Genomic DNA, 25,369 nt, shown 5'->3' with positions numbered 1-25,369 from the left:
TTGAGGTCAGGACCCGAGATAACCGGGGGTGGGAGTGCGCAAGTCTATAAATAATGAGCCCATCGTATTTTATCGTTGAGTGACTGTGAGCGTGAGTGAGCGTGAGTTAGAGTGCAGCTGGAGCTTACGGGGCCATGAACGTCATCCACCGAACCGTCACAGCCGAAGTGGGCGTGGGATCCCTGCTCGCCCAGAGTCTAAGGTTGGTACTTGCACGTACCTGGAGACCTGATCTTGTCCCCTGGCCCTGGTCTTGGCCAGATCTCCACTCTGATCTTGTCTTTGACGCACTTTCTCTCAAAGATTCCCATGCTCTCAACACACGACAGGGGTGTCCCGCTGATCAACGTCCCCCTGTCTCTCAAGAACCGAGTATGTACCTGCGAGTACTGTATGTATGTACCTGGTTTGAGGTTACTTTCTCGACCATCGAGGAACAGGCCAGAACAAATTCCGTGGCATGTTTCGTCCGAACATTTCGACGAAACATCTATCGCCAACTGTGCTAGAATCCAGGAATTGATCTTCGTGAACACGCCTCATTCTTCTCATCAGACTCATCGCCATCAAAGTGGACACCGCTTTTTCTTTTCTTTTTTTTTTTTTTTTTGTCTCCGTCTATCTCAGTCTCCATCCACCAAGAAAAAAAACTGTCAGCCTCTGGGTCTGGGCCCTCACTGTACCTGACTTAGAAATGCTGTGCCTGGTACCTTACCTCTTGTTAGACCACGCCTCAAAAGCCTCTTTTTTCCAAGACAGGTCATCAGGCCCAGCGCCAACTGGTAGCTCCCGAGCTGGAACCGAAACTTTCACGTCTATCACCATTTGCTTCTTTTATTCTCCCTTGACTTCAGCCCTTTTCGACAAGGTCACCGCCAATTCTCGTTAGGCTGCCTCCGACCCATGTAACTGCGAAGGTTGTCTAGGTAGTCACGACGTGTCTGATTAATATTGATTGATGATATCGATTGGAAAAAGGGAAAAAAGCAAATACTCCGAAAGGGCCCGTGCTTGAAGATTCCGGTCCAGAATTCTCGCTCCCAATTGAGATGCCTGGTCCATGTTCAGACAGAAGCATGAGATGCAGGGCGAACATCATGTAGAAATGAAACAAAAGCAAAATGTCTTGAGCGTGAGCGTGAGTCTGAGTGTAAGCCAATTCAATTCCTGGGGCCTGGGGATCAAACCCATCAAGAGATACAGGTAGAGTACAATTGGTATACGAATGAAGTCGATACAAGCTCTTTCAGGTATAAGCTGATAGCAGATCATGCTGTCACTGAGCATAAAATTTGTTGGTTGGCGGTTTCGTGTGCACGCCAGCGCAGATCTGTTGCTGTAATGCATTGCACAGCAAGTTGTCGTGGCACCAAAGGGCGATAACTAAACGTCACTTGTTGCGCATCTTTTCACGACTCCAGTAACAGATCATCCATTTCAAAACCACGACATGCGTAGAGCGGCCACTCCGACCGCTTACTTACCCGTTGCGTTTATCGTTGCCATAGAATTAAGAAGTAGCTCCGAGCAGCCAACAACCACTCTCAGCTGCAGTTTCGCGCGCCAGCCGAAACTGTATTGCAGCATATTTTTCAGCTATTCATCCATCGTGGATGGAGATGGAGATGGAGTCGAATGGAGCTCACTAACCACCAACAGCAGATGAATGAATGTCTTCACCGCTCGCTCCGCACAATGTGACAACCCCCTTGCGTCCCAAGACCGGACGAGAGGCGGCGCCGCTTGTTCGGTGGAGGGGTTCACAGCGGTGCCAAGACGCTGTGTGGGTGTCAACGATCAGGTACGCCGACGATAAAGCAGCTTCTCGACTTCGATGCAGGTACCGTAGGGATTCTCAGACAAAAAAGTGCTTTGTTCGCGATCGTGTAGGCTAATCTCTAGCAGAATCGATATTCAATCTGCGCTTGCATCCGCCCTTGCTACTGAACCCTACAAGCTGAATCTACACCCAGCAACCATCATTTCACTCTTCTCGCTATTGCCAGTCGAGCTGAGATCTATCGAGATGCTCTAACCCCAATCTATGAGTACGCTACTGCGCGGCGTACATACATACAGTAGACTATGTGTATCACACACATGAAATGGCCGACCTAACTTTGTGATGCGATTTCTCACCTGCATCGTGCATGAGACTACCTATCCCGTGCCCTCTCATGTGCCCCTCATCTTCATTCTTCCCCAGACAGTTTGACTCTGTCTTTGTCTTTCGCATTAGGACTGACGGCCGAGCCAAGCATTCGAAGCAATTCACAGTGACAGCGGTTCAATCTCTTTCCGGTCACAAGCGCGATTATAGAGTTGTCGGTGGAGGATGTTTCATTTTCTCCCCATTTGCAATTAATTAAGAAAATAATGGGTACCGCTTCACAACGTGAATCCGAAAACGGCCAACGGTCTGTCACTGGTTAATTGAACACAGGCGGTGAATCTGCTGAACCCCTCATTCCACTTATTCACATCCATTTCACGGTGGAGGACTCATCATGTATGTACCTATGTACGCTGCATCCTGGTCCTGACGATCCAGGGTCTCGTCGTGGAGATACGACCGGGTTTGATATTTCGAGACCGCACAAGTAAATTCGTGTAAACCATAAGAATACGATGACGATATCGGTGGAGAGAAGGTTGCGATTCCATGGAGATATCATGAGTCGCTTCTCGCTTTTTGTCTTGGCATTTGATAAACGAGATGAAAAAGGGCTCGGCAGTGCTGGCCTCCGGCTCCGAGGCCGAACAATCACGGACACGATGAGACTGAATTGGTATCGTGAATAGTAAACATGGCCGAGCCCCAGTCCGAATGTAATCACGATGTTGCAAAAGTCAGGTAATCTCCCTCCCTGCGATGCAGATCGCTAATTCATCCTACCTAGCTGAAGGATCTTGAAAAGTGCTATCTTTTTCTTCTCGCAAAAAACCTTGTAGTTCCGGACTTGGTGAAGCCGGACTGTTTTTCCAGCTCTTTGGGCGTGGCGTCGTGACAGTTAGTGCCCGTAAGCCCGTGCCATTGGCCCGTCTGGGCGTTGAGCCCACCAAGGCTCATTTATCGCTGTCTCCGAACGCAGCTGAGCTGAAGATTACTGTAGCATCGGAAATATGTTTTCTTTTTTTCCTGCCAAATATTGCTTCTTTATCAATTTTCAGGATCGGGCATCGAGATATCACATCGTTGCTGTAGAATCCCAGAATCTGCAATCAAAAGAAGAAAAACTTGCCTGGATCAAAGATCCAAAGTGACAGGGAAAATCAGGGTATCGGTGAATATGCATGCAGGATTAATTGATGCATCCACTCATAATAAACTTTTCTTATTAACCCTTTGCCTTGGTTTGGCAGCGTTTTTCTGACTCGGCAGCTAACTGTGAGGTTACTCCATACATAGATCTCCATTCCCAATTATGGCCTGCTATAGGTCCCTTCTCCCATGCAAGTTAATTGCAATTACCAACACCACGGTCATCCTTGCGTGTCTGAGTCTGGATCTAGAACACAAATTAATTACGACACCAGCAACTTTCTTTAGTTCCCGTCTTTCAGTTTGTTTGCTCTGCTCTGCTCGTGCTTATTGGATTCCCGTATCGGGGAACCAACGTTGCATTTCGCAACTCCGAACAATTCTGACATGAGAAAAGGGTGCTAATTGCCGAATTGGCTTGGCATGGCCAGACATATGACCTACAGACAGGGGGCCAAGCAAACTTTCCAAGATTTCTCTGTCCACTCACATGCGAGTTTGTCGAAACACCATCATGTCTCTAGGCCGATTGCTACCCTACACGAACTGGTGTGTCTGCTGGGCAAAACGTTATCGTATTCTTGTTACTGTACTGCGCCCTGTTCGGTTGCTCGGATGGCGGAAACAATCGTATGAATGCAATACGACCACACACACTTGGGATGATTTACAGGTGCTGAAACGTGTTCATGTACCTGCAGGTACAAACTGTACCTTGCGTCTTTGCAATGAGTTCACCACCATCTCTTGACGTTAATGATAGTCACGATCACCATCGCCCCCGACCGCCATTCAGCGACGAGCAGATAATACCTTCAATGACATTCATGCAAATCTCAGCTTGTCATTGGCCACAGCCCCTCCTCTATTACCCCCCAGTGTTTGAACGGCTGCCTCTATCTTGATTCCGGTCCTTCCCCATTAATCATCAATATCATCATCATCGACCCGATGTACGGCCACATTTCTCCTTTCTCGACACCATCTTATCACGATTACAACTCATGTGTTCGTGACAATCTCCTGACGATCACCAACTAATGAAGAAATGTCTCGGTTGAATTTGAGCTCAATCGATAAAGCCTGATCTTCCAATTGACACTCACGACGATCAGTCCAACGCGGGGACCGGCGTGGCGCTCTGGCCCCTGCGCAGCTGCGCTACCTTTACAATCGTGAGCTAAAGCAGCACCATCTGAAGCTTTATTCATTGACTACGCGTATTCCCGCTCGATAGCTGCGTCTCTGGCGTGTCTCTTAGCAGCTTTAGTTAATCTTAGCCTTGGCCTTGTGCTGTGATATCTTGGCCTCGTCAGCCAATGTGATGATACCTCAGCCACTCATTGGGATGCTAGGCTGTGAGGGACGAGGCTCGAGCGTCGCGTCCCCTCGATCGACGATGAGATGAACTGTCAATTGAGGGGATCATGCAGTGCGATTAAGACGGGACGGATTGACACCCATGATAGTAATCAGAAATACAAGTACATGGTCAGGTAAGTACTGCGATACTGGCGATGGCTAGGCTGAGCCTTGTTTAACGGATTCAGCTTAGACTTGGAAATTGTGAGATGCAGGGGCATTGTGTCAACGTGACCCGATGCAAGGGATGATTTGAAGCCATTGACTGATGGCAGACCGCCAAATGAAGATGTTCTGTGCCTTGGTATCGCGTTGTATCGATTGTCTGTCTGTCCAAATGCATGTTGCGGTAGGGTACAGATTACGCCTACTAGTGCTTGCAGTGCGTGATATATGCACCTCACAAACTGACTTACATCTGCAAGTCTCATAGCTGCAAGCCTTGTAGTAGTTTCGAGTCTCTTGTTCGATGTTGTCAATTTTGAGGCATCCCCTTTTCGCATTGTCCACCCGTTTCAAGCCTGTGAAACATCTCACCCTCCAATAACCTAGAATCAAGATCGAACTTCCATAGACTCATCGATCCTTTGTCAGTCTGACGTTAGATGTCCTCACTTCAGTCTCGATCCCCATCTCATAACTTTGTCTCTGATATCCCTTGGACCATTCGGCTGGGTCAAACAGTGACGTTACGGCTCGTCCCTGCAGCCTCAAACCGACTTTATCCCCGGACCCTCTGGGCGAAACGATTGGGGAGCCGCGCGGATTTCACTCAACGCGATACAGAACTAGAGACAGATAACGCGATCTCATTCCGAAACGCCAAAACGCCTTTGATGCCATTTACATATGGTACATTATCCTTCTTGGCGACCCTTGCTTCTCGGTGTTTCAGAAACAACCGTGACATTAAGGACGGGAAGATGTAATGACGTCGACGCGGTCGTGATCGTGGTCTCTTGCAACCTTCACAGGAGATCGATATTGATGGCATCGATGATGTTCTCAAGTTCGTGATAGCTTCCCACACACGCAAAGCAAGGGAGCATGTACAGCCTCATTTACAACACGCCATCATTCTCACCCGGAAGTCTCTTCACCCGCTTCTGTTCCCAATCGTCAAGGTCCTTGCCAGCAAGTCTCTGTTTCCAAGAATTAGTGAATCACACATCTCAAGCAACATTCTTCCTCCCGTTCCAAGACTGAGACGTACGTAGTACTCCTCCTTCATGTCCACCTTCCTTGCAGACCGGCGCACATTGAGTTCCTCGTCCTTGGTCATCTGGCGGACCTTGCGGTCGTACCGTTCGTAGCGGACAGCAGTGGCTGGAGTGAGGACGAAGGATCCAGCAACGATGACGGCCATGAAGGGCAGGCCGAACATAAGGAAGGGATGCTTGTTCATGAGGGTGCGGTAACGCATGCCGATGCTGTTCATGTCGGCCGCGGACCGGAACTTTTTGCTCTGAAACGCCGGCATCGTGGGTCAGTTGTCGGTCGGTAGGGCTGACGAAATCAGTGTAGGATATCGGAAGCTCCGGTGAGCCACTTCGGACGCGAAAGGCTGTACCGTTTGTTGGTGAGCAGACAGAACGAGTTCGGCGGCTGTGGAGAGGCAGTCGCGAGTAACGCCTGACTGATAGCACCGTTGATACACGCCGGGTATGGTCTGGTCCAACTTGAAGTGTGGAGAGCCAAGAATTGACCAAAAGGAAGAGTTTGATTTGATTCACGAGGTCCGACAAGATGAACTGACTTCATCGCCGAAGTCCCACTTTTACCGCTCCGAGCGATCTAGTCTATGGCCTGTGCGCGTTTACTTTTTCCCGGTCCGACGACAGCATGGAGATTTCCGACTGCCGGACCTCGAATTTCAGGGTCCAGACTCCACTATCAATGCTGGAGCCGAGACAAACGGCTCTTGACTAATAACAAAGAATTTATCACATCTGAAGGATGTTTACCAACACAGGCCACTTGCTATTTGCCACTAGCTGCGAGGAAATTTCCTTTCAGCCTCATGTTGACCGAAATTGAGGGTCTAAATGTCCTCATGTACCGTCTTGTACCACACCAAAAGGGCGTGTACGGCGCCCAAGCTGTTGAGACCGGGTAACTCCATGTTGTCTGGAAATAAGATGACTCACTTGTGCTATTGGACCCCGAATTCTGCCTGGCATATCCTGGAGAGTCAGTGACACTCCAACGGGCTTGGACTCGTGCAACCGCCCTGAGAACGCCTTCAGAGTTCCCAACGTCAAGCACATGCGCCCGTGCTTCTTGGTCCCGATGCTCAGCTCTTCAAATTTCTTCCAGAATTTGTTCCGTGCTTCTTCTAGTCAGGAACAGAACGGGCGGTTGCAAACTTTTCTTTCTCAAAGCCTGAACCCTGTTTATTGTTGAATGAAAAGCAACGGCGTTGAAATTTAGACTGCCTAGACTTTAGTTCGAAAAGTTCGGACATTTGGTTGAGTGGCTAATGCCTTAACGGGTCTATTGACCGTTGAAAATGGTTGCGTCAGTCAACCAAGGGTCTTTTCTTATTGCCGTCTGGGTGCCACGTTACATATCATTCAACAACGAGGTTGAGTTACCGAACGTGGTCGAGAAGACACGCGTATGCTCCTGTTGTGATAGCCGTGATTAGGAATGCAAACTTATGAGAAGTGAACCCTGTCAGATAATCAGAGACCACAGTTTTTTAAACGATACTAGCTTTTGTTCTAGTATTGAAAACACCACCATAAAGACTCCTATGGAGCATTGAGCGGGATACCTGAAGTGGAGGGAGGGTCGAGGTAGAGAAACAGCTGTGCAGCACTCGAAGGCCGAAAGACGCTATTCGCATGTTGCCCTGCCCGTTCATGGCGCAGGAACTCCTTAGATCATCATTTACATATCTTTCCGGGAATAAATGGCGAGCAAATGGCCTCCATCGGCGTCGTGAGCCCGAATGCGTGTCACTCAATTCTGTTTCACGACCCCTAGGGTAATTCACAAGACATCGCACAAGGTGTGATTTCTTGCGGCTGGATTGGCCTTTATACATACCATCTCGGCTTTGCCATCAGCTCTTACACTGAGCTTTGTGAAGGTATTCGGTTCTTCGTGGCATGGACAAACTTCCGGGTGAGCCCCTTGCTAAGAAATACATTTGAGACAGAACGAAATCTGTAGGGCATTGTTAGGAAGAGAATCTATCTGGAACAGGCCGTGACATGTTGCAAATCTGGGGTTACATGAAAAGATTCTATACACCCAGAAATCTAGTTCATTCCGGTGATTTTCCTGAGAACGTCAGTCTTCCTGTATACGAAGTCGATTGTTGAGCCCCTCAACGGCCATCTATTATTATTTCAGGGAAATATTTGTTTTGTCTCCCTTCTAAATGCCTTGGTTATCGTTAGCCCCCAGTCTCCTTGATCGTTGCCAAGTAACATCCTTAGTGATGTGCGGCGGTTCTTATGGCGGTCGAGTTGATCACAACTTCTAAGAAGAGCATCATAAAGCCACATGTCAAGCGTCAATCCAAGGTCAGGATTTGGTATCAGCCCCTGATAGTTGTTGAGGTGCAAGAAAGGCTTATTTACCCCCAATCTTCGACTGGTAGACTTTCGGACGGTACGGTGACGCCAAACAAGCATAAGAAAAACATTTGTAAATGGTATTGCAAGCACTGATATTTCTACACTTTTTCGGTGCAGAAAACCAGAAGCAAGCTCTACATAAACACGCTTTAGGTTCCTCATTTTATAGCTACATCACTCATAAGATTCAGTATTAATCCTTGTTTCGAGGACTGGAAACTGGCTCAAACGATCACCTATGTTGTTATCATTTAGAGTAGCGAAGTAACTACTGTCTAGTAATTGTAATGTCACTGCGTTTCACAAGTGCCCTGGATAGCACAGAGGAAGTAATACGAGGCATGTGTTGTTTGTCACTCTCAGTGTAAGTCTGTTCCCTATTATTCTATTCTTTCTCTTTCTCTGTTACCGGTAACTTTCGGTAGGATGATAGCTTCAATAAATTGCATGATGTAAGTCCGTAGTAACTTCTATACTCCAGCTTCTCATTTCTTCAGGTGGCTCGATACTCACAGGCAGGTGTTATAGTTGGTGTAGCTCCCACCTTAATCATGCAAGCTTCTGGCTGCTGGAATCATTAAATTTGTGCCGTTTGCTCATGTTATATATCCAATTTGCAGGACATCTATCAGTAAATAGAGTATAACACTGTCGAGTTGCTTTAATTTTCGCTCACATACCTTAATAGTTCTAGCTTATTAAAAATGGCGATTTTGGCGGTCTTTTCGTTCGACTGGTGAGGTAGTGTAATTTGAGTCACTGTCATTTAATGAGCCATCGGTAACTAGGGAAAAAGAATTAACTATATATGTTATTGTAGTTTAGAAATATCAGCATTGTTTAATACTGTATCTTGGAAATGCACATAGTTCAGCGAAGGGGAATCAGTGGTGTGCAGGGTAAGCAGCTTGCTTGTCAGGCTAGGTAACTCTCAGTTTCTACTTCTAAACTCTCCACTCGATATCGACACAATCATTGGACAACCTAACTTGAACCCTTCCATTCATGTCCAATCAACCGCAGCAAACCAACAACGATTCAACATCCTACAGACACCTCCTTCGCTACTTTTGCATCTTTGCTGCCCCATTAGTGTTTCTCTTCATATTCAAATCCTTCTCCACTAGGACCGAACCAGAAACTCAGCCAGAAATCAAGATGTCAGGAAAACTGCCTCTCGTTTTCCCTGCGGCATCCCGCCACACGGCTACCGTCATCTTTGTGCATGGCCTGGGTGACACTGGCCATGGCTGGGCAAGTGCTGTCGAGAACTGGCGCCGACGAGAGAAGCTCAATGAAGTCAAGTTCATTCTGCCTCATGCTCCTGAAATCCCCATCACTGTGGTGAGTTGACCTTCGAAGAGCCTGTTCAAGCCCTAACTAACACGTTTAGAACATGGGAATGAGAATGCCTGGATGGTTTGACGTTGTTAGTTGCTCTTTTCTCTGGTGCACTTGATTGGCCACCCTAACACGAAGCAGAAACAACTCGGCGGAGATGTTGATAGCTTGGTCCGCAATGAGGATACAGAGGGCATTAAACGAAGCCAAAAGTACTTTCATGATCTCATCCAAGAGGAGGTCAACTCTGGCATCCCCCCTGAGCGTATTGTCCTTGGAGGTTTCTCCCAGGGAGGCGCCATGTCACTCCTTGCTGGTCTTACCTGCACAAGCAAGCTGGGCGGTATCGTCGGCCTTTCATCATGGCTTCTCCTGTCCAAAACCTTTGCCGACCTTGTCAAGCCCACGGATGCCAACCGCCAGACTCCTGTGATGATGTTCCATGGCGATGCTGACCCTATCGTTCCTTTCCAGCGTGGAAAGCTGAGTGCCGACATGCTCAAGGAGCTTGGCTACGATGTGTCATTCAAGACTTACCCGTGAGTGACCAGTGCCATATTAACAAGTAGATGCTAACTCTCGATAGTGGTATGGGTCACTCTGCTTGCCTGGAGGAGCTCGATGAGGTTGAGGCGTTCCTGAGAAAGCAATTGCCTCCCAAGAACTAAAGTCATATATGGAACAGACCTCACAAAGTATAGACTAAGAACCTCTGAACACAGAACACTCTCCTGCACGAAATAGAAGACAATAGACAGTCTACCAACCGCCAATGGTTTCCAAAATCTGGATATCACATTCTTCTGCCACGAGTTGTGAAGGGGCCAATCATATAGACTTCATGTGCCGCGTGTTCTATATCTGATATCGCTCATCGATACCTCGTGATGCCAAAAGATCTCCAAATTCTCCGTGTGGATGGATGAATGCCCGCCAAATGACGTGCGCTCCACTACTGAGTGGCTCAGAACGCCCTACCGAGTTGCATGATAAGGCCGGGCCACTAAGTGCCCTAACGCCTAGCGCACGCGAACGTTCTATCGGTGGGGAGATGGGCTCGAAACAACAGACCCTTGATCCTGGACCACTTCTTCTCCAACATTCGCCAACCGAAACCTTGGTAGAGTTGATAACCTTGACCGTCACTCGGCAAATCCAAATTGACGCATCAACTTCATTGCTGTGAAGCACACAACTATATCTGAAGTTTTGTCGTTTGTGCGCCCTGAGAAACAAGTCTCACAAGCCCGAGCATACCCCGATGATCGACCGCCCAAAGTAAACAAATATGGCCTCCGAAACAACATCGCGTCCAGTGTCGCCGACACCGTCACAGCTACCGCCCGTTCCGGGATCGCCAGTCTATTCTCTTGCATCGACTGCAAACCCGTTATCTCAGTATCATCTGCCTTTGCCGCCTCCCCCACGATCTCCACATGCTGTCCTTACAAAAGCCGACCTAGAGCTCTCTCAGCAAGCTTACTCCGACCTTGTCGCCTCCGCAAAAGGCTACCGACTGGCACTCGCCGCATTATCAACAGCCGCATCGACATTTGGATCAGCACTTGAAGCATGCGCCAGGTTAAAGGAAGCTCGCGCCGAGCCCATCGGTCCCTCTGGGACTAATATGACAGCAAGCTTTACAACCAAGGGTTCCTGCACGGCTGATACGCTTATGTCCGCCTCCGGAGTACACTACCTTGTTGCCAACCACCAACAGATCCTCTCTGAGACTGTATACCGATCCTTCGAAGTACCACTGCTCCATGACCTGGACAAGTGGCAGACCGTTATTGACGATGAAGAGGAGACGTATAAACAAAAGATCAAGGCACAAAGTAAAGAAATCAAACGACTGGAAAAAGAAGGGATGAAATTGCACAAACAGAGGAGGCGGGATGTTGGTCGATTTAGGGCACATTTAGTCGAATTGACGACAAAATTGGATGGCTTAACGACGTTGCATGCTGATCATGCACGGACACTATTGAGGGAGAGTCAAGAGACAAGTGGAAGGATTGTCGAAGCAAGCTGCAGTCTTGTACGTGCAGAAGTGGACATATTTGAAGGTCTAGCGAGGAAAGGCTGGAGCGGAGGCGGTCTGGACGATCTTCTTGAAAAGGGTCAAGACTTATTCGCAACGGAGGAAGATGTTACGAACTTGGGCAGTGGTGGTAGCGGCGACACGCCCAAACTCTTCTCTATCCTCCCTCCTAAGAGCATACTCGCCGATACAGGATCAGATCCATCCAGGAGTCACGCTAGAGGGGACAGTCTTCTTATGGACACGGAACGGTATCAATCGCTAGCAGCACTGGCATCTGATTCTAGACCCAGTGGCGGCGTTACGAATGACAGCGACAGCGTCTTCTCAACCGACTTCAACAAACCCCGTAATGCACGGCCGTTCTCACCACAGCCTATTCGTCGCATTCCAACAGACGTGACATTTGATTCTCTAGGGGGTAGAGCAGAAGGGCTTGAAAACGGAGAACACGATTTGAACAGGTCGGAGCTCCTGATGCCTGTTGTGGAAGCTGATGATGCAGGAGCAGGAGAGCAACAGAATGGGGATGGTGGGCATCAAAAAGAAAATGTTCAAGAGGAGGAAACGAGAGGTCGGTCAGGATCACCAAGTTCGGTGAGAAAACGGGCAAATTCACAGCCACTCATCACAGACGCTAGCTCAGCAGCTGCATGGAGCGGTGATGAAGATAGAAGTCCAAGCTGAAACTGATCAAGTGGTGAAAATGACTTATCCTCGTGTTCGGGGTTCATCTACAAGGGCGTTTATACGGGCATTTGGGAAATACTCTCTTCACGGAGAGGCAGCAATAGATTTTGCAAGAGTAATTTGCTCTTGATTGATAGTGTACATGACATTATACGGATTTTCCACCTTCCATCTATTAAGTATGTCCACCAACTCAGACACCGTCCCAATTCCATAACACGCCTGACGCCATGATCGTTATTACGCCGTGGTCAATGATCAAATTCTTCGTCTCTCGTACATTCTATCACGGCCGCCCGATGATCGTCGTCTTTTAGACGTCGACCCCTTTCGTTTGGACGCTGCTTTGAACACCTTTGGCTTCCAACGCCGACCGAACGTCCTCTAGTCGTCCTTGTCGGCGTTGAGTACATCGCCGCTGAATAGTCCAAAAGTAGCGTCGAGCCACCAGATAAGCTTCCAGTAGAGACTGGCTTTGCTCCAGTCAAACTCGCCGGTCTCGGTTCGTGGTACCTCGTTACCGATCATGCTACCACCGAACCATTTGACAAAGGGAATAGCATTGACAACCCGTTGCATCATAGTCTGTTGAGGTAGGAGAGCTTGCTCGGCGGGAAGAATGGTAGCGCGACGGGCAGTAGGGATGCGGCGGCAGAAAACGCTGTCGCCATCGCGAACCTCCATGGGTTCAATGCTCGATGTGGTAGCTTGAGGAAGAGGGAAAGGCTCGGTGATCGTAGCAGTGGAAGCGTGAGAGTTGCTGATAGTTCCGGTATCCATGGTAAAGCTAGATGTCTGCGAATGAGGAGGAGAGAGATCGAGGAGCCGGCTGTTAAACGATGTAGGTCCACTGAAGCTTTTGCGACCATTGGCAGTAGGAACAGCAGCAGGCATACTCTGTGAGCGTGAATGGTCTGGGACGACCTCGATATCGGGACAAGCCTCGTCTTTGGCGGGAGGAACACCTCGGTATGGCTCAGCATAAACCAGATGACCCAGTATCCTTTGAGGGCTGGCAAAAGTTGCAGCTTCGGCGGCTTCTCTGCTTTCGAAAGTGACCTTCACCCAGTGCTCTCCGCCATCTGCGCGGTTCACCATAGCTCGCTCATCTGCTGTAAGGTTGCGACGTCGTGTAAAGGCAGGGTCGCGCAACTCAGATTTGTATCGGCGTTGGCTGGCAGGAGGTTCGCGAGGGTAATCCTCCAAGATCGTGCCGGCAAGGGATTCATAGTGGGAGATAGCAGCGTACTGCTGTGTTGATGATCGGTAGCCGCGAAGGATGAGCTCGACGGGTGTAGAAGTAACAGATCGCTTGACGGGAACATCTTCTTGCATCAAACCACTGCTCTTACGCTGAACAGTTTGAGATGGCGCTGTTGCAGCCTGGTTCGATACCCAGTCGCCAAAAAGCTTGTCTGCAGCAGCTAGTGTAGGATTTTCGCGACTGCGTGCGGGTGTTCCAGTACGCGATCGTGAGCGTCGTGTGGATTTACCGAATGAACCAGACTCGGCAGCGCTGCGACGTGGTCGTGCGCTTCCTTGGGGAGCATCTTGTCTTTTTCGCGTTACGTTAGCGTTGATTCAAATGGGTACGGAGGAAGACGTACTGGTTGAAATACATGGCATATGGTCGCTTCACACCATCATCGCCAACGTAACACTCGTCGTCAGGGACATTGTGTAGAATGAGAGGAGCCATGATGAAGGCTTTGGTGGGAGAGAGAGCTGACAAACGGCGAGGAGTGGGTGTCGAATAGATGGGCCGTACGGATACCGTAGGAGGTACGAAACCCTAGATGGCGATGTTTGTCTGCACGAAAGGAGTTGAGGTTGCCGATGGTTGGACGAGCCGCCTGTTCACATGCCCAGTAGCAGTTTCTGAAGCTGCCCTGACTTCCAATTTTTGGCGGGCTAATCTGGCAGTTGCGCAGGCAACCGACCACTAAACGTAGCTGCGTTGGTGCAGTTGTGGAGCTAGTTTATCCGGCTCCGTGAACTTGAGCTTGCCAGCTGTAACAGTCAACTCTGAACGTCAGGTTTTCCAGGCTTTCAAAATGTAGTAGGCTTATTCTTTGTTCTATGCCCTTTATTTTCATGCAATTGAATAGGTACGCTTTGTCCTGCGTCGTTCTAAGTTCGTGTGCTTAGAAGCCAGCTGTGATTGGCTCCTGAACTTTGGTTGTGTCTGTGATTAGAGCTTTCTATTCGTTTGCATAAGTTCACACAGTCTGTTATACTAGCTCCAGCTTTTAATGACTACGGAGTAGGTACGTTCATAAATTAATTTCTAGCTCGAGTATCATAGCATAAAAGTACAACCATGTCTCAGATCCCTCCACAGTCGGCTACGTAAACAAAATTCCCGTGATGAGCTGATTCAGCATCAAATTCATCCCACTTCAGCTGGGCTAGATCCACTGATGGATCTGCCAGGGCCGGCCTCTCCCGAGATGGATATTCGGATATACACTTACAGTACATGTAAAAGGAAGACTTCTATTCTAAGCAACTGTGGGTTGACCAGTAACTCAAGAGTTGCTACCGAAACTCATCATTATCCAATATGACCCAACTCCTATCTTTCCGATCCTTGATCGGCTTGATCTCTATTGCCGTAGCCATGATTGCCTTGTTTGGTGCTTCACCACTCAAAGCCTTCTCCTCGACTCTGCAGAGGGCAGCCTTTGATTGGTATAACTCACAAAAGGACGTGACATCTCTAATAAAGACGAATGCAGCATCAAAGGCGCCTGTATACTTCTTCAGTCATGGTGGTGTGAGTCTACTTATGTTAAAGCTTAAGCGGATAGTAACTGACATACTTCAAGCCTGATGTGCAATATAACACAAAGCACCCCGTGTATCCTGTCCTTCAACAAATTGGAAAGGAAATAACGCAGAAAGTGAAGCCGAAGGCCGTAGTGGTCTTCTCAGCACATTGGATGGGAGAGGAGCGCGCCATTCATGTTAACAATGCTGTAGATACTCCTCTCATTTATGAGTACGTCACACAACTCCATGCTTCACAAAGTTTATGTTAACAATCTCAGTTTCTACGGGTTCCCCGATCACTTTTATAAAGCTCAATATCCGAACAAGGGCAGCCCAGAGCTTGCGAGCAAGATTATGGTCATGCTTTCAGAGGCTGGTATCCAATCCTATGGAATAAAGCGAGGCCTTGATCATGGTGTATTTTCTGGCTTTCATGTTGGTGCGTTTTTCTAAACAACGAATATCCATATGTGAAGTTCTAACAGGTTGTAGCCTTCAATCCAGAAACAAATCCACTCAACGTACCACTTGTTCAAGTCTCGCTCTTCAAAAACGAAGACCCCCATGCTCATTACGCTCTCGGACGTGCTGTATCTGCACTTCGGGACGAGGGAATAGTTATCATCGGAGCTGGGATGTCAGTACACAACTTACGTGATATGCACCACATGTTCGAGGGTAACACAGAGCCACTCCCATATGTTGTGAGCTTCGATAACGCTCTGAAGGAGGCTGTGGAGGCCGACCCAGCTGTCCGAGAGGAAAAGATGGCGGCGATATGTAAGCGGGGAGATGCGAAACAAGCACACCCTTTCATGGATCACCTTATGCCAGTTTTCATCGCTGCAGGCGCCGCCAGTGAGGACTGGGGGAAACAGATTTGGACTTTACATGAAGGCAGCTTCGGATGGTCACAGTTTCGGTTCGGTGATGTTCCTTCATCCTGATGAGCATTATTTTGGGGATAGTGCGTAGTCAAAGTGCAACGGCCATGATTATCGAGGCCTGCTATGACAACACTGAGGAATGGACACATTATGGTGGCATCAGCCACAACCCGACAAAGTTGAGGTTGACAAGAGATGGCCAACTTATACCTAAAGAGAATAATCCTGTTACGCAGCGTAATTCTCATCCAGTTAAAACTTTTGCTCCTGCGTGAGGCCATCCTCAGGCAGCCACGTCACATCCCAACCCACACCGCTCAACAAAATGCATGCTTTCATTGGTGTTTTGACCTTAGCTAACCACGTTCATACTCATATAACGAACTACCATTGAGTCATAAGTATGAGATACCAAGCTCTCAACAAAGTCTATTTCATTGATATACCTGCCCCTTTCACTAGGTTGCCTTTGTTGTAAAACTCGACGCTCGGCAACATCTCACTCGCAACCCACCGGGCTGTTTGCGTATGAAGAGAGCCGTAACCGAAGGGCTCATGCGTCTTTTCCTTCCTCACTCTGCCAGTACCAATATCCAGGTTTCCCATGGCATCGATTAGTGTGTCAGGTGAAGATTCATCCGGGGTATCTCCTCGAGGGAACGAAGACTTTCCCTCACAGAGTGCTTGGAAAACGACCATTTGATCTTGAAGATGAACGTCCACTTGGCCACCGACAGCTACCTCATCGTACAACCCCCGACACAGCTTTCTTGACACCTGATCGGCGAACATGTCCCTGTTCTTTGTCTTTTTCGGTATTGATCCGAGCCAGTCATGTCCCCATCTGATCCCAGATGTGGAATGGGCCACAAGCAGTATGTACCACCGTGAATCTAGGTTCGTATCTTCAACATGCCTGAAATGGATGTCTGCCCCAGAAAAGAGGTCCCCCAGGCTGCTTGTCAGTGATGCCTGGAGTCTCTCGTGAGCGCTGCCAGGTACCGCTATGCTGATATGAATAGACTTGATTTCAAAGGACTCAGGGTAATTTCGTTGCTCTGGCGTTTTGTATCGCAGAGTTTGACCAATCTTCAATGGATGAAACTGAAGACGTATCTGGCCTCTCGACTGCGGACCGAGGCTCCATCCACGTCTTTCTAACGCTCTTTCAACACGAATTCCAAATCGCTCCTCCAGTGTTGGTAGGAGAACTTGGTCCAGATATTCAAAACTGAGTGAAAATGACACATTGGATCCACCAGATATTGAAAGTTCGATTGGTTCCTCGGAATCATTGCCGGCAAAGATCAGAAACGGGAGGACAGCTTGCAAAATGAGGAGACTACTCGCAGAACCTGACTCTGCAGATATCTTGATATTGCGTTGATATAGTTCTGTTGGCCCTCGTCGTGGAGCGAATGTCATGGTCTTGGAACCTACACTTAGGCCCTCCACATCTGCATCTGTTATCTCAGCGAGGAACTGAATGCTCGTGACGTGTTGGCTCTTGAGACCTGGGGGATATCAGCTGGTGGCGTTGCAGTACGTGTTTAGGCATCACTCACCTCCACGTTCTCGATTTCCTCTGACATTCGTGATGGTAACAGCCTGTCCCGTCAAGGCAGCTATTGCTATTGCGACTCTTACAACCTGTCCACCACCCTCTCCTGTTCTTCCGTCTAGTTCCACAGGCTTCATTTTGTCGCCTCTGTTGATACCTGGTGGGTGGCCTTTTGTGGCAAGTCAAACTTGATAGGTCGGAGTCTCGTTGCGGAAGGTCAAACCAGACCAAAGATTCCAAATCTCAATGATGTACCACCATGAAAACAGCGTGAACAACAGTGAAAGAGCATCGGGCAATTGTCTATATATGGTGTAGAAAGTCCTTCGCCATGCAGCTGCGACTCACTAATGTGACTCATTGCCGAAGAAGCTAATATCTTCGTGGATTGATGGGCAGGCAACGAGGTTCTAGCTGACGGTTGAGAGACAGAAAAGGTTATAGATTCTCAGTAACACAAGCGGGCCCTTAAAGGCCAACCTCGAGAATGCACAGCTGAAAGAATGACTGACAACAGGCGGTCTGCAGTCATGATTAGAGCGAGCTGAATCCACGGCCTCTCCGAGGCGGTCTGACACGAGTTGCAGCGTTTCCTCGTGTCCAGTAAAAGGATTCTGAGACAGTTATATATATGAAGAGCCGGGCGCCCAGCTTGGTGATTCCCAGGGTATCTGTTTGCAACAAGCAAACATAAGCGAGCATCCGAGAGAATCCAGAGTGTCGGAGGCAGCTAACCCGGCAGTATGGGGCAACCGGGCCGAAAGTTCAGGCGATTGTCCCGGACTTTCATGAGTGGCTTCACTAAGTGCGCTATTTGATCTCATTTATGATTTCCCCTATTCATCCAGTTTTTTCATTTTCCAGGCTTCTTTCCGCGCCCTTTCCTTCTCATGGACTTTTTGTCACGTCGTTTCAGCTTGTGCTACTCCAGTGTTTGAGCACAGGAGACTTCAAGATGCCACTCACACAACATAAAGTATACCCCACGGTCCTGGCTCAGCCACAGGGATGATCTCTGTTCGTTTCTCAACTATTGGAGATGGTACGTTCTTTGCCACGCTTCGTTTTTTTGACCAAGTGCAGCTGGTGTGGCAGCTTATGGCGACGTTGACCAATTGTCATCATCAATTGGATGATGATCATTATGCCCGATGAAAGGGATGGAGAACGGTCGCAGACAATAAGTTTACACAGCCTGAATCGTTTACGAATTGGTTGCGTAGGCATGGCGAGCTTTCGATATCGAGACCAGAGTCTCAAAAATAATTGAACAAGGGCTGAGAGAAAGTGACATATCATTGCAGCTCTTCGCGTTTCAAATAGACTACCAGACCACCACCACAAGCGACACAAAGAAACAAAGAAACCACCATGCTCAAACAGTCTAGGAGAAAGCCATCCCAAGCCAAGACAATCCCAGCGAAAGCAAAAAACGCATCCACTCCTTGCCCTATCCTAGTCATTATCATCCATCATAAGCATTGAAGACGTTCAGTCTCTTCCTTGCACTCCTTTTCATCTTTCATCTATCATGACCCGAAGCACCACGCCCGTCTGCGCCGCCCAAAATGGTTCTTTCCTGATTCTTCAAATCGTAAATCAACTGCCAGCAGTGGGGGGTGCCTGCCCTTCGATCGACATTTACGTATAGAAACTGGAAAGACTGCTTGCTACTTGCCTTGGCAGGCACGACAGAAGAGAGAGAACGAGCACCTGGTGTGCCCCCCCAGAAGTACCTAACGCCATGTTCACTCCCATCCCCCACCTATAGTTGATTTCCCCAAAGGCTGGAGGCCAGAAGGACATGTTTTACTCCTCCATATCTGTGTCATCAGAAATTTCGAGCATCATGTCGTCTTGGAGTGCCATCGAAGAAGTGTCTCGGTCCAGACCAAGAAAGGCGACTCGATCCAAGACGTGGCCGATGTCTCTTTGTCTCCCGTTCATTCCTGGGCCAGTTGTTTCATCGATCCAAGAGTGAAACGCCTCGTCATTAGGTTCCTCATCATTGCTATCGAGGTCCATTGGTTCATAGGATTCGTTCGGTTCAGCTCTCTCCTGGTTTGGGCCATTATCGACAACCCGCCATCTGTGGTCAACACTATTTCGCCATTAGACCTGTCACTATTTGGGTGGAAGCACATAGACAAACCTGTCACAGCTTCCTTGGAGGGCATGCACTTCAGAGAGTGTGGGCACAGAGCCATCCCTGGTCTGATCATGACTCGACGGGCGGTCCTGTTCGGCAACACCTGGGAGAGTCTGTACTGTTAGTATACTCTCTGTTGAAGGAAGATGTAGTAACCCATAACTCACCCGGTCTTTGTGGCTCTCATGTTTGTCTGCCGTCTCAAAGAAACATGGCGAGGGAAATTGATGACCTTGCTCTCGTGCTCCCAAAAGAGGTCGGGAGACTACCCCATTACCATAGGCAGTGCGACTATCATGGGTCACTATTTCGAGATTTACTTCGTCGTACTTGTAGGCAAGGCCACAGTTGACACATACCCATCGACCATTCACTCTCTCACGTGCTTGTGGACAGTTAATGCACATCGGAGCCACGGGCCCGCGAAGCTCAGAACGAGGATCCATGAGGGGACGTATAGAAGCACCCTGAATAATGAAAGTGAAGTCCCCGAGCTACCGATGTCCTCCTTACCTCTGGTGCTGGTGGCTGTACCAGAGGTTGAAAGATGCCACGCAAGACGAAACCTCCAGGGGATGGCGTTCGAGGAGTATCGAGGAGGAAGCTAAAGACGAAATTCTTTCGGCTGCTAGAAAAGAGTTGGAATAATTCGCCAGTCACTCTGTGTCTATGAACAGAACAATGTAGCTGTTGACAAGAGAGACTGAAGGGTTGATTCCCGATGTGATGATACGCGGGGCTCCACACAAGACCACAATGCTTTTGCGTGCCTCTGCAGACACGCCCAGCTGTTGGATGGAAGTGAAGAAGTGACAGGCCGACGAGGCGAGACGTTACGAATAACGGTTAACAATACGCTCAGTCTTCGAAGTTGATGATGGCGCCGATATCGATGGATGAGGTTCGGAAGAAGTGACGGCAAGAGTCACTTTGTCCAGCTAGCTAGTAAGCTCACGACAGGGGTACAGGCTACTGTACATGTGCTGGCACAAAGCAGAGACAGCACCGATCATCCCGGTAGTCTTCGAATTTTGTTGGAGGATATCCAAAAGTAGTGGATCAACAGAAGAAGCAATCGACACGAAGAAAAAGAAAAGGGAGCATGTTCGTTGGTCGACTGGGAGTGATGGATTTGTCGTGTGTCGAAGTCACCGAGTCTTCAGGCGGCATCCAACCAGATGGCACCTCGAGTCCTTGGTGCAATGGCATAGGAGCCCAGGCAAGGCAGCCTGGGGGGACCATCAACCGATTGGAGAGTTTCCAAACGAGGTCCCATAAGTGGAAGATGCTTATGGGCGAGGCGCACACACATGTTCTCATTCATAAGAGCATTCCAGGCCTTCCTTGATGAATAAACGAAACAAAGATTGAACGAAACAAACTGAAACGAAACGGATGTGAAACAGCACAGAAGGCTGAAGCCACACCTACCGACGTGGACATGAGATTCGCCAGTGTCATGGTAACGACCTGAATCTGTCACCACTCGACAAGAAAGACTGACAAGTGCGGAGCTACAAAGACTCACATTCTGTGGCCAGAATCAAGAATTTCGAAGAGAAAGCACGGCAGTGGACATATGGGACTACTTAACATCTCCTCCCTTTAAGCCACTCTCCTGATCTGCACGCGTCGGCCCCCATGAATACAATTTCAGCTGGGAGACCTCGTCCCCAGCACCGACATTCTCTAGTGTGTGAGACAGACCCTCCATATTTTATGTATTGGGGGTTGATTGTCACCAAACGTCCCTCAGCCTGATTTCCAGCTGTGGATGTTGGTGGCTGGTACCCTGTCAGAGCACATATTTTGGTACCAGTGGAGGTCTCAGCAGACGGTATCTTTTGTCGCAAGTTCCCATTGACTTAAAGAGCTTTGCAGGCTTTCAAAGTATTAATGCGATAAAACTACTTACGTCGATACAGTTGGGGGCTTGAAGGTCTACGCAAAAGGGCTTTGTGCTATCAAAGACGACAGTGAGCTGCTTGACTCCGCCAAGGATCTCCAATCTACAGGGGTCACATCCAACAAACATACTATACGATGAGCGGATGCACAAGATTAAGTTGGCCAAGATGGCCAGGCTTCAGATCAGAGCCAGTGACGAGTGCCACCTCCCACAAGTTACTCATTTAATCAACGGTCATCACGATCAATGCACGTCTCTTCTTCATCACATACGTATTGAGACATGCACAGCGAAATGCCTTCGAATGATTCGCAGTTGACTTGGCTGATTCACTAGCCTGTCCACTGGCAAAGAGCGTGATATGCAATGGGGAAATCACTCTCTATCAAGTGGACAGACAATGGGTGTGAAGCTGCGAACTTGCATGCTGGGTGCATCGCGCTATTGTTTTCTCATGCAGCCAACATCTATTGGGGAAGTGGGATGGTGGATGAAAGACACGACCCTCCGCGGGGGATACACGGTTGTGGCTTACACCAAAATTCCACGGCGATCCACCCTTTTGGAGACTACGAGGCCAACATCCGACTGATTAGTCCCGCGATGGCCTTGGTAATCCAGATCAATTGCTTTGATTGATAAAGAATAGTCTTGAGAATACTAAGACCTCTACACAATAGATTGGACCCTGCTGAAATCGAAAAACAATCTGATACTGAAAGCTATTCATGCACAAGGTGCACCAACCAGCCAAAAACACCAAAATCATATAGCAACGAGTGTTTCTTCGAGAAACGACAGAAATAGTAATGCTTATGAGACGAAGGGCATGTCAGGGTGAGGCACGAACCAACAGGATAACAAGCCCAAGTGCCATTAGACCCCGTGCTTAACGCCAGACTTTGCACTCTGTTAATTCTGACCTCTCTTTCACTGATGTGCTTGCGAAGAGCTGCTATTTTGGTCGCGATAGTCGAGAGTTCTGGGATAGCCAGGACTACTTTGATGAGTGTATTGAGGATATCGCTCATCCCTCTGAGCCTCACTGGCCGAAGTGCTGGTACCGACAGTCCTTGTGAACTGGTTGTCAAATTGCGAGATAGTGTTGGTACCACGCCTGATACCGTTTTGTTCTGCTTCGTCAGGAGACGTTACCATTCGAACTCGCTGACCGTTCACGAAGTTGGTTGTTCTTTTTTGAGGGTCATCCATCGAGTGCTGGACCCCTGGCAAATTTACTTGGTATTGATGGCCAGGAGTATCGTTGGATCCCTGGGTAATACGACTATTCGGAATGGATTAGCTGGTGGTCGTTGTCTTTCCATTGATATCATCTTCACATACCTTCCCTGGTAGGCGGGCTGATTTGATGGAGCATAGGTATAGCCCAGTGTGCCTTGACTTGAGGCTGTTTGTGGATACGGTCGGTCCTGGTGAGGATAGTTGGCTGTTCCAGAGTGTTGATTTTGGGGCAGATGTTGGTGCAGCCTGACATCCTGGGGTGCAGTAGTCTGGTGCTGTGCTTGTGGTGCTTGCCTTGTATGGCTCTGGGTTATCTTCGCGCCCGGAGACGAGAACCCACTCGCATCTCTGGCGTAGCGATCTCCCGAAGAGGTCATGGTTATTTGATAAGGATCCTCCCGGGGAAGAGCCAACTTATCGAGAAGAAATGGGAGCAGTTAAGAGTAAGAGGGGAATGGGCGTATCTGGTGGGTGACAGACTCTTGTGATGAGACTTTTAAACTGGCAAGCATCGCATGGCGGGCATGAAAGGGGTATTAATGCACCATCTCTCTGTTACGCGGTAAAGGGCTTGTAGCAAGCTTGGGCAGGGTTGATCGGATTACAGAGATGAAACACCTCATGAACCTGGTTTCTTTTGCACAGCATCACTGCTTGTTAAGCCCCCGATATCCTTCAGACATTGCTGCTTGGATGAAGGCTGGAAGTCGTACGGTTTGCCAGCGAATTCGTCTAGTAACTTCTGCCAGTTTGCGAAGGTCAGCCACGACGACATGTGCTGGGAGAATGAAAGGGGTATTACAGAACATGGTCGATTTACATCAGCCTGGGGCACTACAAGAGATTGTCGTGGCATGAAAGAAACAGGGCCAACCCGGGAATGGGAGTCAATTTGCTCGCCTCGGCATCTGGTTCGCTGTTGTGGACTGGGCCTTCTGTCACGAGGCATATACCTAGGCGGAATGTTACTTTCAGAGGCAAAAGGCATTTGTTAGATGGACTCTTGGGATGACGACATGCTCGAAATCATCAGCGTTGATTACCTACGATGAGAAGGTCCGCATGGTACGCACAAAGGCAGTATGTCAGCGGCAGCGGCTGCTCCTGAGAGAAAGGATGACCAAGCAGACAACCTATCAAGATTCATCCGTTGTTCAACTAGTATATACGCGTCCCTTGGTTGTGTTTGGTTGGATCCAGGGCACGCAACAAACGGGTCGAAAGACTCTGGCCAGGTTGTGATCTGGCATAGTTTTGGAGGCGACTAATCGGAAAGGGCTCGATGAGAACCATTCGGCTTAGACAGAACCCCAAACTTCAACGCAGATGGGCATTCGAATTTTCGATTCTGCTGTATAGTGTCACGCAATGCGCATGGGAAAGAGTGAAACGAACCACAATTTTACACAGAAGGGAAGACTTCGAAGATTGGCGATGGTTGATAACAATCAATCTTGCGCCAACGACGTCAAAAGTAGCTGCAGCGTGATCGATTCTTTCCTGCTTGCGGAGATTCCTTTGTGGATTTGTGTGTGAATGATATGGAATGGATATGATTCGTACAAGAGAGCATGTTCTCTCTTACTGATTCACTGTCCTCTTAGCCAGCCACACACAAGGAAGAGGGTAAATTGTTTCACTTGCAACTACTGGGCCTATGACTTTCGCATCTCATGCGGCCACAGAAGGAACTTATCGCAGAAGATCTCGGCAACTCCGAAAACCTTAGGAGATTCCGGGGAAAGCAGAGCTAGTGAATGTAACGTTCACGGGGATTGGTGACCCCGATGAGGCTGAACGTAATGGGTACCTCAGTATCCACTGTACGTTTGAGTTGATTCATCAACACAGCGACACCTTACCAATGACAAGGAGGGATATAACATGCAAGATAAGTACCGGTACGCAATCATATTGTATTCCTTCATGCTGCTAATGACTGGGCTGAGTAGAAGATAAAACCCTGAAGTTGTTCAAAGGTTACCCCGCTGACCCTCATCCATCCTTGTAACTCGGAGTGGCATCGATGTTGGTTTGCTTAACCAGCTGAACAGTGTCAAACATCCACGGTGCCCCTTATCTTTCACCTGAAAAAAAAAAAAAAAGCTACTGCAAACTAGACTCGCATGTCACAATCGCTGCTGCATGCACCTTTGACTATTTTCGATGAGGACACCACAATGCGCTAGTTTGCAGCAGTGTTAGCCATGTTTGGATGCCTTGCATCCCAAATGTCTGCATCGTGCGGTTGCATGTCCAATTACATTGTTTGCTGGGATAAGACGTGGCGTGATATCCTGTGCCTCAGGTACCTCGAAAAGGAAAAATATTGAAAGGGAGCAAGCCAGCCTATTCAGTGAAGTCCACAATTGAAGCAGTGGTCAACAGGATATTGGGCTCCCGGTTTTCGCCTTGGGACTCTGCAAAGATCAGGATCACTTTACTGATGGCAGCATGTCAGAATTCTGTCGAACAAATCGGGCTGTGAGCTTACCAGAGGTTCTGCAAAAGGCCTTTTTGGTTGTGGTCCCTCCCCCTGTTCCCTGAATAAGCTGCATTCTGA

At 48.6% G+C, this 25,369-nt stretch overlaps 8 protein-coding genes across 8 annotated transcripts; 3 read left to right on the top strand and 5 right to left on the bottom strand.

Moving 5' to 3' along the window:
• Positions 1-5,685: 5,685 nt before the first annotated feature.
• FTJAE_11294 (cytochrome c oxidase assembly COX16) lies at positions 5,686-6,104 on the bottom strand (the record flags this gene model as incomplete). Its single annotated transcript, XM_037344222.1, has 2 exons — positions 5,686-5,766; positions 5,838-6,104. The coding sequence occupies 2 exons, from the start codon at positions 6,102-6,104 to the stop codon at positions 5,686-5,688; spliced, it is 348 nt and encodes a 115-aa protein (XP_037201654.1).
• A 3,265-nt stretch (positions 6,105-9,369) lies between these two features.
• On the top strand, positions 9,370-10,220 carry FTJAE_11293 (acyl thioesterase 1; the record flags this gene model as incomplete). The annotated part of the gene is made up of 4 exons (XM_037344221.1): positions 9,370-9,555; positions 9,605-9,640; positions 9,694-10,091; positions 10,139-10,220. The coding sequence occupies 4 exons, from the start codon at positions 9,370-9,372 to the stop codon at positions 10,218-10,220; spliced, it is 702 nt and encodes a 233-aa protein (XP_037201653.1).
• Positions 10,221-10,840: 620 nt separating this feature from the next.
• On the top strand, positions 10,841-12,283 carry FTJAE_11292 (IVY1-phospholipid-binding protein; the record flags this gene model as incomplete). The annotated part of the gene is made up of 1 exon (XM_037344220.1): positions 10,841-12,283. The coding sequence occupies one exon, from the start codon at positions 10,841-10,843 to the stop codon at positions 12,281-12,283; it is 1,443 nt and encodes a 480-aa protein (XP_037201652.1).
• Positions 12,284-12,670: 387 nt separating this feature from the next.
• Positions 12,671-13,985, bottom strand: FTJAE_11291 (Nup53p; the record flags this gene model as incomplete). The annotated part of the gene is made up of 2 exons (XM_037344219.1): positions 12,671-13,841; positions 13,894-13,985. 2 exons carry the CDS (start codon positions 13,983-13,985, stop codon positions 12,671-12,673), a joined length of 1,263 nt encoding a protein of 420 aa, XP_037201651.1.
• Positions 13,986-14,849: 864 nt separating this feature from the next.
• On the top strand, positions 14,850-16,005 carry FTJAE_11290 (aromatic ring-opening dioxygenase subunit; the record flags this gene model as incomplete). The annotated part of the gene is made up of 4 exons (XM_037344218.1): positions 14,850-15,062; positions 15,115-15,287; positions 15,337-15,497; positions 15,551-16,005. The coding sequence occupies 4 exons, from the start codon at positions 14,850-14,852 to the stop codon at positions 16,003-16,005; spliced, it is 1,002 nt and encodes a 333-aa protein (XP_037201650.1).
• A 369-nt stretch (positions 16,006-16,374) lies between these two features.
• FTJAE_11289 (RNA 3 terminal phosphate cyclase) lies at positions 16,375-17,643 on the bottom strand (the record flags this gene model as incomplete). Its single annotated transcript, XM_037344216.1, has 2 exons — positions 16,375-17,459; positions 17,511-17,643. 2 exons carry the CDS (start codon positions 17,641-17,643, stop codon positions 16,375-16,377), a joined length of 1,218 nt encoding a protein of 405 aa, XP_037201649.1.
• A 1,672-nt stretch (positions 17,644-19,315) lies between these two features.
• FTJAE_11288 (uncharacterized protein) lies at positions 19,316-20,101 on the bottom strand (the record flags this gene model as incomplete). Its single annotated transcript, XM_037344215.1, has 3 exons — positions 19,316-19,607; positions 19,659-19,768; positions 19,823-20,101. 3 exons carry the CDS (start codon positions 20,099-20,101, stop codon positions 19,316-19,318), a joined length of 681 nt encoding a protein of 226 aa, XP_037201648.1.
• Positions 20,102-22,494: 2,393 nt separating this feature from the next.
• Positions 22,495-23,183, bottom strand: FTJAE_11287 (uncharacterized protein; the record flags this gene model as incomplete). Its single annotated transcript, XM_037344214.1, has 2 exons — positions 22,495-22,849; positions 22,909-23,183. The coding sequence occupies 2 exons, from the start codon at positions 23,181-23,183 to the stop codon at positions 22,495-22,497; spliced, it is 630 nt and encodes a 209-aa protein (XP_037201647.1).
• Positions 23,184-25,369: the final 2,186 nt, after the last annotated feature.

This window comes from Fusarium tjaetaba, assembly GCF_013396195.1.
Source record: "Fusarium tjaetaba strain NRRL 66243 chromosome Unknown NRRL66243_c0000278, whole genome shotgun sequence".
NCBI classification, from domain to species: Eukaryota; Fungi; Ascomycota; class Sordariomycetes; order Hypocreales; family Nectriaceae; genus Fusarium; species Fusarium tjaetaba.
This window is presented reverse-complemented; position numbering and strand designations above follow the sequence as displayed.